Genomic DNA, 16,881 nt, shown 5'->3' with positions numbered 1-16,881 from the left:
ATAAAAGTTGAATGTGTGTTGAATGATGATGTGTAAGAAAGAGAAGATGATATGGAGTATTAAAAGATGAAGTGAATGGTGTTGAATCTTGAAACCATTGTACATAAGCTTTAGTTGGTATATCACCAATGGACATGCTCTTAGATCAGTCTCATTTTTATGTCCGTGCGGGTGTGATTGAGTGGTGCGAATTTTAGAGAAGAGCCAAGCATTTGAAGTTCGAAATCTACCATCTAAGATATATTTTTCGTGTTATGGCACATGAAATTAAGCAATATGCTTTCGACCTTCAGAATTAGTCAGGTTCTCAAACCCAGATGATGACCTGGATCATAAAAAAAGGTGTTAGATGCTAAACGGACGTGCTTGCTTATAATTTAATTTGTTTTTGACATTAAATTAAAATTTAATTATATAAACTAAAATCTAATAATATTAAAATTTTGAATTACTTGTTTGAAGCGTTTTACCAATAAAGATCTTTGGCCAAAAAAACTTCTCTTTTGTGGACAGAAACAAAACTACTGTACTTAAATGCGTGGTATACTAGTTTGACTGACCATTTAAGCTTCAATTATTTAAAAGAACATCGAAGATTATTGCACTGTCTATCCTCCACTTGTTTTGTATGCATACGACACAAGACTTTATTATATATATCGCTTCATCTTTAAGGGGTTCAATAGCAAAACCTACTTTGCCATTTTTTTCTGTTAAGAAAATCAATTGACAAAAAGAGATCAATCTTAGAAAAAAAATGCAACTAGAGCTTGTTTTCATACCATCACCTGGTGACGGCCACATCAAACCACTAGTGGAAGTTGCTAAGCTTCTTGTCGAGCGTGATGACCGTGTCTCCGTCACCATCCTTATCATCCCTCAAATGGCTGGATTCAGTACCGGAAGCTCTAGCTCCTACATCGCTTCTCTCTCCACCGCATCTGAAGACCGCCTCCACTACAACGTTCTCTCCGTCGCCGATGAACCAAACTCCGATGGCCCTAAACTCAATTTCCTCGCTTTCATCGATAGCTTCAAGCCACAGGTGAAGGCCGCTGTTGAGAAACTCATCACTGACCCAGCACAACCCGAGTCGTCGCCGCCGTCGCGGCTTGCTGGTTTCGTGGTGGACATGTTCTGCACGGAGATGATTGATGTGGCCAACGAGTTTGACGTACCGAGTTACCTGTTTTACACCTCAAGCGCCACGTTTCTAGGGACACAATTCCACGCTCAGTATCTTTATGACGTTGAGAAATATGACGTCAGCGACTTGAAGGATTCGGACATAACCGAGTTGGAGGTTCCGTGTTTGTCTCGTCCTTTACCGGTTAAGTGTTTCCCATCTGTGATGTTAAACAAGTACTGGTTACCGATTGTGTTTGGCCAAGTGAGAAGATTCAGAGAAACCAAGGGTATTTTGGTAAATACTTTTGCTGAGCTGGAGCCTTATGCTATGAAGTTTTTCTCCGGCGGAGATAATACTCTTCCCACGGTGTATCCGGTTGGACCGGTTTTGAATCTCAAAACCAACGGTCCGGTTTCAACGGATGACAAGCAGACAGAGATCCTACGCTGGTTGGACGAGCAGCCTCGTGAGTCTGTTGTGTTCCTCTGTTTTGGGAGCATGGGAGGGTTCCGTGAGGACCAAGCAAAGGAAATAGCTATAGCCCTTGAGCGAAGTGGTCATCGTTTCCTTTGGTCTCTTCGCCGTGCTCTGCCTAAGGGAACGATGGGACATCCCGGAGACTTTACAAACCTTGAAGAAATCCTCCCGGAGGGATTCTTAGATCGGACGGCGAAGATAGGGAAGATTATCGGTTGGGCTCCACAGAACGCCATACTAGCAAACCCTGCGGTCCGAGGATTTGTGTCGCACTGTGGATGGAACTCAACACTGGAGAGTCTCTGGTTCGGTGTTCCAATGGCCACGTGGCCTCTTTATGCCGAGCAACAGATTAATGCGTTTGAGTTGGTGGAGGAGCTAGGGCTAGCGGTGGAGATCCGGAACTCTTTCCGGGCCGATATTATGGTGGAGGAATCGGAGTTCATGACGGCGGAGGAGATAGAGAGGGGGATCCGGTGTTTAATGGAGCAAGATAACGTGAGGGATAGAGTGAAGGAGATCAGTGAAAAGAGCCACGTGGCGTTAATGGAAGGTGGGTCTTCTCACGCTGCTCTTCTAAAGTTCATTGAAGACGTCACTACGAATATCTCTTGAATGTTCGCTAAGTGTTAAGAGAATCTTTCATGACTCTATGGCTATCATTTGTTTACCCATTTCGTTGGTTAAGATCTCATGTGACGTTGGTTTGTAATATCTCTTATAGTTTTTTTTCATTTCGACTATTAAAATAAATGAGATTTGAAAATGACTGAATATTAGATTGTTTCAGTGATGTTATGTATTACAGAAATGTTGCATATACATGTTATGTTAAAGACGTCCACTGATTAGTGGTTATATAGATAGTATTCAGTATTTTTTGCTTACGTTACTACATGTCGTCTTACTTTGGTACACAAATGGGCCAACATACGTCAACAAAGACCGGCCATGACCCTTAGATACAAAAGGATGAAGCATTCACTAATTTGACACATGAATGCTTTAAATTTGTAAATATGACGGCTACATTAGTCAATTTTTTATTGCATTTAAATAAGTTTGTAAGAGCATCTCCAATGTATTACTTCAAATTTTACTCTAAAATGGTGTAACTCAAAAATAGAGTTGGATTTTACTCCAATGTATTACTCCATTTTTTACTCCAAACAAAAGGATTCTGTTTTCATTTAGTTAATAATTGTTATTAGTACCTTCAACTTATAAAAAATTAACAATTACCCAACTATTTTATGTTTACAAAATTTCTATAATAATATATTTTATTTAAATTAAATATTTATCACTAAAAATACAACGAGAGATTATCTTCCAATTTCAATTCGTGCAGATTTTATCATATGCAACTTTTCTAATTCAAAAATATTTTTATGCATTAAAAGAACATAAAGAGAAAACAAAGTTTTGTTTTGTAATTTGAATTATGTATTGGGTCCTATTGTTTGTTTGTGTATATATCAAGTTCAACAAGTACAAATGTTATCAATCAAAATTTTGACCCACAAGATTAAAAAACTCATCTATTCCGTTTGAATAATACTTCACCTGGTAGTTTCGAAAATAATTTACCGAATTAATTATTAAATTACTTATTTATAGTGTATTATATTTATTTTATATTATTTATTCTTAGTTTTGACTTTTATGAGTTTATGTATATTTTCTGTAAACTATAAAGTAATCTTTTACGGAATATTATATATTTTTATGTTATTATATTATTTTAAGTATGAAATAAAAACATTAAAAATTAAAAGGACCATTTTATAAATATAAAAAGTTCAACTCCAAAATGGAGTAATGGGTAAGATTACTCCATAAATAGAGTAATCCTAGCTATTACTCCATTTTTGAGTTGAATATGGAGTGGGGTTGGAAAACATTTTACTCCATACTTGAGTTTGAAGTCAAAAATGGAGTAGGGTTGGAGATGCCCTAAGGAAAGATATTACTTATCTATTTTCCTCTTAAATAGTATGTATTTTTTTTAAATACAATTTGTTTTTCTAAACTGTATTAATTGAATTGTATCTGTTGAATATAAAACAGCCATGAACTTTTGATGGAAAAGGTTAGTAGGCTTTTGAAATCATATATAACGAAGACAAGATATACATATATAGAGTTGTGATAAAAAAAAAAGATATACATACATATCCTGAGATATACAAACCCTTAATAATATGACATGTATAACCTGGGTTGTAATAAATGTACTAGCTCACTGGGTTTAAAAAAATAATCTTTTCTACTGAATTTCATGGGTAAAAATGTACGATCTAAATAATTTGAAAGGGAGCAAAAATATTTAATTTAAATTTTTATTAAAATTATTAATATATATAATTTAATATACATATTTCTAAGTTTACTTCTAAAAATATTTCTTAGAGAATTCACAATTAAAATTGTAACATTCTTAATTTACTACATTGATGTTGTAGTATTATTATATATAATAAATTTTCTCAGCACTGTAATCTTTTTTTATAAATAAATATTATCACTCTGGGTTATGAACGGTGATCAAGGAACGACGAGGAATAATGCATTCCCTAACATTCATAAAAAAAATTACCATTCACAAGAAATAATGTTTTCTTCTCATTTCCTACCATTCCTTTTTTTGAAGAGAAATGAAAAACAAAGTTATTCCTTGTCAAATATGAGATGAAACCACCATTCTTTTTCATTCCTGCAATTTTATTTCTTTACGTTCATTTCCTATTCGTCATTTTTTTTTCCAAAATAGTCACCAGTCGAACCCTTCGTATACAGACAAAAATTTATATTAAAACCTAGAGTTAAAACCTTCTATACACATGTACAAGAAAAATGTATCACTCTGGGTTAAATCTATTAGATATGCTAATGTATTTTTGTCAACTAGATATGTTAATATGGTAAGCAAATATAGTTGGCTTTTGAAATTTGAAATACAAATCTATTTTGTAAAATAAGTTGATTAAATAAGTAACCGATTAAACCCTTTCTTAAAAATAAAATAAATAAGTAACCGAACAAGGAAAAAATGATTCAGACATGTTTATTTTTTAATATAGCAGAAACAATTAGAGAAATGGCCTTAGATAGCCATATAACATTTTTTTCTTCCTAATCTAGACCTTAAAATCCAAAGTCACAAAATTGTTTCATTTAATATAGGGTAATGACCATATTGCCTTTCTTTTTTAATACCATAATTATATTATAACTTAAAAACAAACATTTTGATATCAAAATTTGATAAATTGAGTTTTCATGACTATGACGAAAATCGCCTATGTCGTCGTCAATGCTCCGCCGTCGTCTCCGTCGTCACTGCTTTGCCTTCGTCATTGCTTTGTGTCTCCGCAAGGTATTTTCGATTTGATGATATGTTGTTTTGACTTTATTTTAGAGTTGATTGAAGGTTTGGAGCAGAGTATCTCTGATACACACAATTCTATGAAACTATCATCAGCAGTCTATATTTCTAACAATTGTAATTTGCTTTGTTCCGATTCGGATTTTAATGTCGATGATATATCAAAACTTTTGTGATTTTGGGGTTCAGTTTGACTTCATCATGTTATTTTCATTTATTTTTCGAGTTGATTTGAAACCCTAAACCCTAACGTGAGAGTTCGATTCTAAAAATTTACTTCGAAAATAATAGTATAGATAGATATTCTGTTCAGTTTTGGATTTTCTCATTCCTTTTTTTGTTAATCATTTTTGAATTGATTTTAATCACCAAACTAGATTTGAACCCGCATATCCATGCAAATATATTTTTATTTTTAAAATAATATTTAAAATATTAAAATAAATTATAAAGATATATTTTAATATCATTTTATGTATATAATATTATTTTGAAAGTTTTATATTTATTGAAATTTGTTTTATTTTGAATTTATACAAATCATATATTAATGTGATATTTTTATTTATTTAATTTAAAATTCAACATCATATTAATAGTTTAATTTTAAATATTAGTTATAAATGAATTAATACAAATTTTATTAATTTTTTGGTTCAGAATTTTTTAAATATTATTTTATTTAATATATTATATTTCAGTTTGGTGTTCTTATTTATACAACAAAAATCAAACATAAAATGATACAGCCAATAAAATATTATTTCTTTTGTTTTATATAAAAAGTTAATATGATAATTTAAAAAGAATTGGGCTATACTATTTTTAATTACTGAAATATATATAAAATATGGTCTAGATTAAACATGATAAAGAATCAAATGATAATTGCCTAATGAAAATATTTTTTTCTTGTCTTATAAATTTTATTGTTTAGATGTATATTATTTTTGTTAGAAAATACCATTTATGAGTAAATTGTTAAGAAAATATCATATATGAATAAAAAAAATCATATATGAATAAATTTAAGATGTTTAGTTAAATTTCTAATGAATACTGTAACATAGAATTTTGTATAGTAGATAAAAATAAGACCCTAAATTAATAGATTAGAAGTACAACATAGCTCGTTGCATACAATCACAGGGGCAAACAAAGATAGATTGATTGAATAAACAAAATTTAACTAAAATAAATTGGAAAATTAAGCCGGATTCCCTGGAGCCAAAAGCCATACAACCAGAACCAAAGTATAAACTTGAAAAGATACAAATTTCGTATGTTCGAATTAATCAATAGAATTATAGAATTCACCATAGAAGCTAAAAGCAAACATCCACATTTATCAAAACCAAAGCCGGAGCTAGTACCAAGACCGGAGACACACACACAAACACACACGAGAGTTTCATTCCTAGGTAATAAATTTTTATTCAGACGCAAATTATAATTTGAGTTGGTTTGCTTTGAATATACTGTGTTAAGAAAATAACCCTTATCCAAAATAAAGTTATATTTTAATCGAGTTCTGACAGTAAATTATTTGTATATAATACATATAATTTAAAAAATTAGTTTGCAATTTTCATAGTTTAGTTTCTTACATAGGATGGTGGTGTATCTTGTTTGGTATATAAATTTTTATTTTAATAAGGTATTCTGTAATTATCTGCAAGTTAACTTAACAATTTTGATTTGGTTGGAAATTTTGTCGAAGCTTATAGACATTGCCTTTTCCTGTGTTAATATATAGGGTTTCTTAATTAAGGAGATGGAGTTTTACAAAGTTTTAACTGAAAATACAATAGACCATGTTGAATGGAATTAACCAATTTCGGTAGAACTAAAAATACAATAGACCTGCCAACAACTATCTGCCAGACGAGAATGAGAAGATATGGAAGCTTTATTTGGTATTATATTAGGTCAAATTTCTCCACCACCCTTTGAATTTCTTTGATCAATCAAAACTATATATCCTAAACAGCAAAATGCACATGTTAAGTATATCTAATCTATTAAATGGGGAATTTAAAATTAGAATATTCCTTAATTTTACCACTTATAATATTATTGAACTTATATTTAAGCATATTTGTCTTTTTCTAATTTAAATTATAGATTTTATTAATCGAATCTTAACCAAAATAAAATTTTCAATAGATTTCTTAATATATTTTGTATTAACGTATTAAATATTTTTGGTATTTATTAGTAATAAATAATAAAATAAAAACCACATATCATAGTCAATTTACATAATATATAAATAAAATATAAAATAAACAATTCATAATTATTAGTATAATGTGTTCATATATATATAAGTCCAGTTAACTAATTAGACTTATATATATGAAAAAATTATACTAATAATTTATGAAAAACTGTGACATAATAAACGATTAAAATAACAAAAATATAATTATTCAAAGTAATATAGTAAACACTTCCTCAAATCGTTGGACTTGTGAGTCATATCAAGTAACGATAAGAGAACCTTCGTTTGGTGGCCTTGTGAGTCATATCAAGCACCATTGGAGTCGGGAATATCGGAGACCTTCCGCAACCTTCGTGCGATCCTTCAATCCATCCAGTTTTCCATCCGGAGTTCATATCCAACCGAACCAGTAGAGTGATCCGTTCCTAGGATCCTTCAAGTGGTATCAGAGCCACTCTTCTGGTATCTTCTGAACCATTCCATCTTCTTATCTTTCATTTCTTCATAAACACTTCTTTTTCTACCTTTCTTGAATCCGGGTCTCTCATTACCATCCACTATAATAAAAAAAAGATCTACAATATATTATATAAAAAAGATTCAAAGTTTGATTTGTGGATTAGTGGTGGAAGAGAAAGCATGTTGGCTGAAGAGAAATCCAGCATTTTAGGTGATTAAATCAGATTCCAAACCGAAAATCTCTTATCTTTCTCTCTTAAGAAATTCCCTTGTCTTTGCTTGGAATTGTCCATTGGGATTCTTTGATCTGTTTTTCTTAGAACCTTGAGTGGAAACTTGTTTGTGTGATCACTACAAAATCTGAGAGAAACACGAGTGTGGGTGAGGATCAAACACTTGAGAGTGTGAGGATTATTTTTATTTGTTAACCTTTTGTGTTGAGAATTTTCAGGTTAAGATGTTTCAAGCTGATCAAAGAAGGCTTTTCAGTCAGTTTGAAGTCCAGAAGTTTTGTAACAACCTTGTGGATGGAGTGGTGAAAGCCCTCAAGGACGTCAGCAAGATCCAAAAAAAGAGCACAACCACACGTGCACCTGTAGCTGAGCCATCCTTATTCATTAGTGAAAACCCCAAAGGTAAGTCTGAAAACAACCTTGAAGATCTAAAAGATTTTTCAGATTCTTTACCAATTTTTGATGAATATGATGAAGAGCTGATAGAAAATTTGATGACTTGTGAGGATAATTGTGAACTTCCTTTTTCAGAATCTGGTCTTGTGTTTGATGATGAAGAAACTAATGGACAAACATGTTTTGAACCGGAGCATCCGAGTAGTTTTATTTTGTCTTCACAGGATTTTGAGGAAGATTCATTTGACTACCCACATCAAGGACTGCTTTTTGGCACCAGGAGACCAATGGATGCTGATCTATGTCCCATCTTTGATGAGGAAGACGATCACTTGGACGACGATCTTGGTCCAACCTTTGATGAGAAAGCACTAAGCATCGCAACCATCACCATGGAGAATCAACTTTGCTTTGATCCAGAAACAACTCATGCCGCTTTGTCTCCTAACCCACAAGAGCACTGTAAGGGACTTAGTATCATCTGTTATGTGCCTGATTTGTTTGTTAAAGTCAGTTCCAGTGACATAAAACGTTTTGGTCTTGAACAAGTAAAAGATTTTTGTGTTTCAAAATCTGTTTTTGAAAACATGATCAACTCTTTTAAAGTGTTTGAACCTGATAAACTCTTTGATCAAAAACGTTTTCAAAATGGCAATAACATCCACTCTGGTCTTGTTTTGAGCTTTGATCAGTTTAAGAAACATAAAAAAGGTTTTTATCATTTTGAAAAGTCATTTGAGCTTGTTTTGCAACAATCTGATTTATGTTTCCGAAAACCTTGTGATTTCTTTGTTTGTTTAAATGATAATGGTTTTAATCTGAGCTCTTATAGACTTGAACGGAACACTGGTGATTTTTTTGCATTCCCATGTGCCTTGGACGAATTCATGCTTAGGAAGTTGCTGGAACATAAATCACTTAGGGCAGAAACCAAGTTTGTTCATGAATCTGTTTTGAAACCTGCTCATGCTTGTTCTGAAATTGAAAAATCTTGGTTTATTTTGAGATCATTGCTTGATAATTGTGTTGTTTTGAGATTTAATGTTATTCTGGTTTGCAATACATTCTTTGAAAAACATAGTGAGCCTTTGATAAGTGATTCTCAATCCGAAATTACTCTTTTGTGTTCTGATTTTGAGAAGGTAGACACGTTTTGAAAATGTTCAATATTATTTTGTGCCTTGATACCATTCTGGTATGTAATGCTTACTTTGATTTGAATTTTGAAAGGCTGAAACGTGTGCTACATGTTCTTCGGAAAGAAACTTTAATTTATGATTTGAAAAAGTACATGTCTTGCACATATGATCCTGGTATTCTAGTTTCTGTTTTGAGTGTCCATGATAAACAGGTTCAGTATCAAAGAAGTGTAAGGAACAAAAGCATAGACCATACTTATCAGCCTGAGGTTTGGAGATGCATGTACTCAAGGAAAATGACATCAAAACTCCAAGGAAGTTTCTTTCCAAAATTTTCCTTCACTACATTTTACATGTTCTTTAGATTTTGTTTGCCTGATTCATTTCCTTTTGATACATGTAAAATGGATTTGAGGTCAAATCCTTTCAAGAAGTATGGAATTATGTGTCCTTGGGTAGAGCACGGGCAAAACAGACATGCATGGTTTGATCATGGGAAGCAGTAAAGATATATGTTCATTGTTTGACTCATATATTCCAAACCACGAGGCTTCTACGCATGAAATTACTTGGAGAATGTTCTCAACTCAATTACGGAGCTCCTCGAAAAAGAATCAGATCAACCAGAGTTCATGTGACAGTTATGCCATTTACAAATCAGGAGATCTTCAGTTCTCGCGAATTCATACCACCCGAGAAGCTGGAAATGGCTAACCTTCTTTCTGATGAACCAACGACCAATTCAATCATGCCAAAGGCGATTATTCATGTTTTAAATGTCCAAGAAATTGTTGGGCTTGATGGTTTTAAAAAAGATTCAAAAACAGACTTGATTGGACCAAATAGAGAAACCGATAAAATATTGGCTAAGAGAAAAGATGGATTTCGACCAGGCCTCAAAGAAACATGTATTGGCCCATATCAAGAGCATATTCTTCACTTTTCAAAGTCCTGGTTGTAGCTATATCAAGAGGCAGTCCAAGTTTCAGTCAAAGACTTTATTTAGTCAAGTCTTTGTTTTCGGTGTTTTATGTCTTGTTTTTATTATATTCTTCTTTGAATCTCTACAACTTGTAATCCTATAAATAAGGCCTAAGAGCCACGAAATAAGATAATCAATTTTGTCTTGAATTTTCTGAGTCGAAACTTTTTGTTCTTTGTAAGAACTTGTCTTGTTTCTTGGTGAGTCATATCCAAGTAAACACTTTCGACTTGTGAATCATATCAAGCAACAACGAGAGAACGGTGGTCTTGTGAGTCATATCAAGCACCATTGGAGTCGGGAATATCGAAGGCCTTCCGCAACCTCCGTGCGACCCTTCAATCCATCCAGTTCTCCATCCGGAGTTCATATCTAACCGAAGCAGTAGAGTGATCCGTTCCTAGGTCCTTCACTACTTATGTCACCAAGATTAACTTACATTTTCTATCACACGTCTGTTTAGAACTTCAGTGTAAAGCGTGTTTGGACTGGAATAATGAAATGATGGATAATCTATCGGGAAGTGATTCGTGATACCATGTGAGTGAGATCAAAGTACAGAGAAAGATTGGGTGGTAATTGAAAAGTTAGTAAACAAGATTATTGAACCTTTAGAAAAATTAACACACTATCCATTGAATTAGAATGAAGCCTATAGACCGAGACAGCGGACTTGGATAGTCCATTAGCCGCAGACAGTCTGGATGTTACAAAATCTCTGAGTAGTTTATATCGAGATTATTCCACGTCTGCATGAATATCATGTATAACTTTGATTTATAAAAAAAGCTTCGATCTATAGCTAAAATATGCATGAAAGCTTCGTAGTGGCATCTCAGGGAGGTGAGAAAGAGAACAAAACATATATATTAATACCTAATTTTCCATGTGTATTATTATTTCTCTTAGACAAATATTGATTCGTAGACTTATTTGTGTAAGTGGGTTTTAGGTGATTATGCGTTGGTATCTTTCCTTTTCATTGCTCCTTCTTATCATATTTTCTTGTCTTTTACAATTCTTTTATTGCTTTAATCAAGGTAAAAAGTGTTTTTGGAAATTTAAATATAAAACGATATTAAAAATGTCTGATCCGATCGTTTTACTTCTATAACATTTTACATCATTGTTATCAAAGTTTTCGTGTAAACTCAAAATGCGTTTGAATTTTTTCCAAATTGTAACTTTTTTCTTTCTTGAAATAGAAGATTCCTGTTATATTTATTATTAATTGATAACGCTATGTATTTTTTTTTAAATTGACTAAAAAATTAATTTTAAATTGAAATGGATTTTAAACCTTCAACATTTATGAACCAATGATAAATAAATATTTATTTCATACATAAATTTAGTTTTACAAGAACAAACAATAATTTATATGAACTCTTAATTATATTAATAAAATATTATTAATTTCAATAGAGTATAAAACAAATATGTAATCTTTTAGGTATAAAGATAAACTATACAAAAATTTAAATAATAATTTGTAAACAAAATTTTCAATAGTAAAAATGAGGTTGTAAATAACGTTCTTTCAAATTCTAAAAAGATGGTATTTATATCTTTAATTTTTTTCTCAATATAATATACTTTTGAAGAAAAATTTCTCTCTTTTTTGTTATATCTCAAAATGATGCACATCTATAATTTAATAATTATTTTTTAATTTTTGATGATATAGTTTAGTCAAAATGATGACGTGTATAAATTTAATGATAAAATTTTGAATTTTTGGTAAGATTCTTAAAATAAGATAGTTAAAAATAGTTAATGAATTTGGCTACATATTATAAACTTAACCTATATTTATAATTATTATTAATATTCTAAACATAATATAACAATAAATATATTTTTATTAAAATGATTTATGGAAAATAAGTAAGTAATTTGCATAATTATTTATATTTTCATCAAAATTCATTATAAAGGTATTTTAATAATACATAAATTTTGATTTTATAAACAGTTAAGTTATACTTGGATCCAAAGGTATATAGATGATTAATCAATTTTTTTTTATATATTGAACTTATTTGGATTTAAATGTTATTTAATAATTATTGTGTGATGATTTTTTTTATTGAAATAAATAAATTTATTGATGAAATCAAATTTTAAAAAAAAATCTAGTTGGGACTATAGCTTTAAATATATAAATATATCTGATAAAAAATTGTTCATTTTAACATAATTCTACTAACATAACAAAATTTTTCATTTTTAACAAATTTATTTATAAAAATTTATTACAAACAAGTGAACAGCTATGGTAAATCCAAAATATTAATTACCAATAACAGAACACTATATAGCATCATCTCTCTCTTCCTTTTATGATTCAACAACCCATTGCAGATGATCTTATATTAAGTCGAGTGACTATAAAATATTGGTTATATTTTCAGTTGTGTGAACAATGACATAAACAACTTTACCCATTTTCAACAAAGATTGTTCAACAATAATATATATATCACTGGACCGCAAAAGCAATTATATCATGTATATGATACCTTGATGCGTGCGTGTAAAAAGCAATTATTGTAACTTTAAAGAAAAAGAAATAATATACTAAGTTATGCAATAGTCCTCTCAAATTTTTTTTTTTTAAAGATACACTATTCACATGTGATTTTGATTTTTAAAATTCCTCATATTTCTAGTCATTGATATATGCATGATGGACTCTCGATCTTCATAACTTTATTTTTTTAATTTCTTTGATTCTATCCTATACAAATAAACTCTGTAGTTGGCAGAAAAAAAAACTCCCTATATCTTTACGTCTGTAAGTAAAATAAAAATTTAATACAAATTAATCATATTTTAAAATCTCTCTTCTGTCTACCAAAAAAAAAACTAGATGTAGAATAAAGGGATAAATTATGGTTATCACTTCAGATATTTCAAGGTTTTTGTTTTTATGGAATAATTGTTTGATGTTAACAGCTTAGTTTTGATTTTTTTTGTCAGCATGTGTTAACAAGTTTTGGCTTTTTTGTCAACAAGTGTTAACAACTTCGCTTCCAATGGTGACCATCGTCCCGCCCTGCCCCACAGTTAACAGTAACAAAAATCTCTACATATAATATATATCTATATATTTTTATAACTGTTTGAACTGCACCGCAATTGAACCGCTTGTCCCGCACCGCTCAAACCGCAGTGACCATTTGAAACCTTAGTTAAAAGTCAAAAAATGATACGTGGAGTATTTGTTAATTTTTCCTGTCTATTTCAGCTTTTCTTTTTTTTTTTGGTGAATTATTTCAGCTTTTCTTTTATTTATATATAAAACATAAAATATGATATAGTTTGCATTTTACATAATTGTGTCGGTTAGTTCATCTTCTTTTTTTTTTTTTTGTAAACTCGGTTAGTTCATCTTTACAGAAGTTATTTACTTTTATTACCTTATAATGATCTCCTATTATAAATAGACCCTCCATTATTGGCTTATTGCTCTATATCTTGTCTCTCTTCAGTGACACAAAACCAAAGAGTATTCAGAAACAAGATCGAGGAAGCTACTCAACAAAGACGATGAAGCTATTACATGTCATGGCTGCCTTTGCAGCGATGTTTCTTATGGGAATGTTTGTATCATCCGATGCTCAGCTTCAAATGAATTTCTACGCCAAAAGCTGTCCAAAAGCAGAGAAAATAATTTCGGATCATATTGAAAAACATATCCATAATGGTCCTTCTCTTGCAGCTCCTCTCATCAGAATGCACTTCCATGATTGCTTCGTCAGGGTATCCATTCAATCTAGCTTCAATTATTTATATATGTTTTGTATTTTCCTATGTACATATATAAATAAACATACACAGTTACACACACATCAAGTTCAATAGCTTAACAAAATGATGAATATCAAATATAAAAATTAGTAATTTGATAGTAGTAAAATTTGAGATAAGAGGAGAATATTTGAGATTGCTGAATATTTTTTAACATTGGTTTTGAACAACAATAAAGGGATGTGATGGATCAGTGTTGATAAATTCAACATCTGGGAACGCAGAGAAAGATGCACCACCAAATCTAACACTTAGAGGATTCGGTTTCGTGGAGAGAATAAAGACTATTCTCGAGGCAGAGTGTCCTAAGACTGTATCCTGCGCGGATATCATCGCTTTGACCGCTAGAGACGCAGTTGTTGCCACCGTAAGTAAACACTTGCAGCTCACTTTGTAAGTTAAACAATAGTGAAGTTATAACTAAAAAAATTTGTACAGGGAGGTCCTTGGTGGAGTGTTCCGACTGGAAGAAGAGACGGTAGGATCTCAAATTTGACTGAGGCTTCGAACAACATTCCCCCGCCAACTAGTAACTTGACCACGTTACAACGACTTTTCGCTAACCAAGGCCTTAATCTCAAAGACCTTGTCCTACTCTCCGGTACGCCTCAATAACCGGAAATAACCAAATTGCTTAGTGGTCTCGGTACGGGCCTCACACGTTCCTGTTTTTGTTTTCGTTTTAGGGGCTCACACTATTGGCGTCTCTCATTGTTCTTCCATGAATACTCGCCTCTACAACTTCTCGACGACAGTCAAACAAGATCCAGCTCTGGACAGCGAGTACGCAGCGAACCTAAAGGCCAACAAATGTAAGAGCCTCAACGACAACACCACCATTCTCGAGATGGATCCAGGTAGCCGTAAAAGCTTCGATCTCAGTTACTACAGGCTTGTCTTGAAGAGGAGAGGTCTCTTTCAGTCTGATTCTGCCTTGACGACAAACTCAGCTACGTTAAAGATGATCAACGACTTGGTCAATGGTTCTGAAGAGAAGTTTTACAAGGCTTTCGCTAAGTCGATGGAGAAGATGGGGAGAGTTAAAGTGAAGACGGGCTCAGCCGGTGTGATCAGGACAGTTTGTTCTGTTGCCGGAAGTTAGTTAGCCTTGTCGGAAAGTGGTGTTATGTTCTGTTTTTTGTTTCTAAATAGTTCATTGTTGTTGTGTTTTGACTCTCGAGTGTAAAACTGTTGTTTAATTTGATTTTGATGTTGTTTGATTTGGGTTTATACACCCAAACATTATATCTGTTTGTGGTTCAATTAAAATGAAAATTTATAATAATATCTTCAATAGTTGCAATGGAATGTATATAAATATAATTCTTATGAAGCATAGAAACTAATAAAATTACTTTGGTGTTACAGGACTACCTTTATATTGCAACCCAAAGTCACAAACTAACGTCTTGAGAACAACCTTTTAGAACACAAAACCTCAAAAGTCTTCCATGTTCTTTTAGAACACACTAACTTGAAAATACATGTCATGTTTTTCCAGCTAAGCGATATTATCCGATACGTCTTGAAGAAACTTTCGTAAAGCAATGCGTGACGATCCACCGTCCATCAAAGCGACATGGCATTTCTGGCTGATCTCCTTCACTCTCTTCCTCACGTCACTACCCTGCTCCATCAGAACCCTTATGCCTCTCTCAATTTCCTCGGCCGTAACGAGTTCCATCTCCGTCCTCCCCAACAAAAGATCTCCTCGCCAGTACTTCCTGATCTCCACCGACAATCCAAGCTCCTCTACCATCTCGAAGGCGTTGAACTTCTGTTCAGCGTAAAGCGGCCAAATGGCCGTGGGAACTCCGAACCACAGACTCTCCAGCGTCGAGTTCCACCTGCCGTGAGAGATGAAACCTCCGACCGCCGGCTTCTCCAGCACGGCCGCTTGTGGGGCCCAGCCAATCACCTTGCCTCTTGCCTTCATCCGGTCAATAAACCCTTGTGGGAGAATCTCCTCCAAGTTGGAGAACTCACGAGGAAGTTCCTTCATTACATTTGGAGATGCACGGCGGAGAGACCAGAGAAAACGGTGGCCGCTTCCCTCAAGCGCGGTGGCGATTTCTCTCGCTTGTTCCTCACTGAAGCCTCCCATGCTCCCGAAGCAGAGGAACACTACCGAACCAGCCGGTTGCTCATCGAGCCATTCCAAAATCTCCGCTTGTGTAACGTCCGTGTCGTTTTTGAGGTGCAACACTGGCCCCACTGAGTAGACAGGAGGAGTGTCACTATCACCGTTGGAGAGAAACTTCAACGCGTGAGGTTCGAGCTCAGCAATAGTATTTACTAAAATGCCCTTAGTCTCTCTGAATCTTCTCGCTTGAGTTCGGAAGAACGAGAACCACTCCTTTGATTTGAATATGTAAGGAAGATATTTCAACGGATACGGACGAGTCAAACTCGGAACCACGAACTCAGCGTCCGAGTCTTCGAACTCGCTCATGTTATTAGATGATATATATGCTGGTTAAGTATTATACCGATTGGTTAGCTCTGGTTTAGCTTCCTTTTACTAAACCAATGCACTATATATATCAGACCATTGTAACAAACTTTTAGCTAAGAAAGCTTTAATTGAAAACATTCAATATGGTATCAGAGCCATCTACGGCTTCTTCTTCGTCGATTTGCG

At 32.9% G+C, this 16,881-nt stretch overlaps 3 protein-coding genes across 4 annotated transcripts; 2 read left to right on the top strand and 1 right to left on the bottom strand.

Annotated features, from left to right (window-relative positions):
- The first annotated feature begins 520 nt into the window (after positions 1-520).
- On the top strand, positions 521-2,479 carry LOC103869143 (UDP-glycosyltransferase 71B2). Its single transcript, XM_009147204.3, has one exon. It carries the CDS (start codon positions 758-760, stop codon positions 2,219-2,221), a length of 1,464 nt encoding a protein of 487 aa, XP_009145452.1. The 5' UTR covers positions 521-757; the 3' UTR covers positions 2,222-2,479.
- A 9,235-nt stretch (positions 2,480-11,714) lies between these two features.
- Positions 11,715-15,536, top strand: LOC103249141 (peroxidase 30). Of its 2 annotated transcripts, none has more exons than XM_033291572.1 (5): positions 11,715-13,495; positions 13,922-14,192; positions 14,419-14,607; positions 14,679-14,841; positions 14,927-15,536. In XM_033291572.1, exons 2-5 carry the CDS (start codon positions 13,980-13,982, stop codon positions 15,340-15,342), a joined length of 981 nt encoding a protein of 326 aa, XP_033147463.1. In that variant the 5' UTR covers positions 11,715-13,495; positions 13,922-13,979; the 3' UTR covers positions 15,343-15,536. The 2 variants fall into 2 exon arrangements, with proteins under 2 accessions (XP_033147463.1, XP_033147462.1); XM_033291571.1 differs by having other exon boundaries at positions 11,715-13,502.
- Positions 15,537-15,741: 205 nt separating this feature from the next.
- On the bottom strand, positions 15,742-16,692 carry LOC103869142 (UDP-glycosyltransferase 71B6). Its single transcript, XM_018659014.2, has one exon. The coding sequence runs from the start codon at positions 16,690-16,692 to the stop codon at positions 15,742-15,744; it is 951 nt and encodes a 316-aa protein (XP_018514530.1).
- Between the last annotated feature and the right edge of the window lie 189 nt (positions 16,693-16,881).

This window comes from Brassica rapa, chromosome A05, assembly GCF_000309985.2.
Source record: "Brassica rapa cultivar Chiifu-401-42 chromosome A05, CAAS_Brap_v3.01, whole genome shotgun sequence".
NCBI classification, from domain to species: domain Eukaryota; kingdom Viridiplantae; phylum Streptophyta; class Magnoliopsida; order Brassicales; family Brassicaceae; genus Brassica; species Brassica rapa.
The sequence above is the reverse complement of the archived record's forward strand: the minus strand, read 5'-3'. Positions and strand labels throughout refer to the sequence as shown.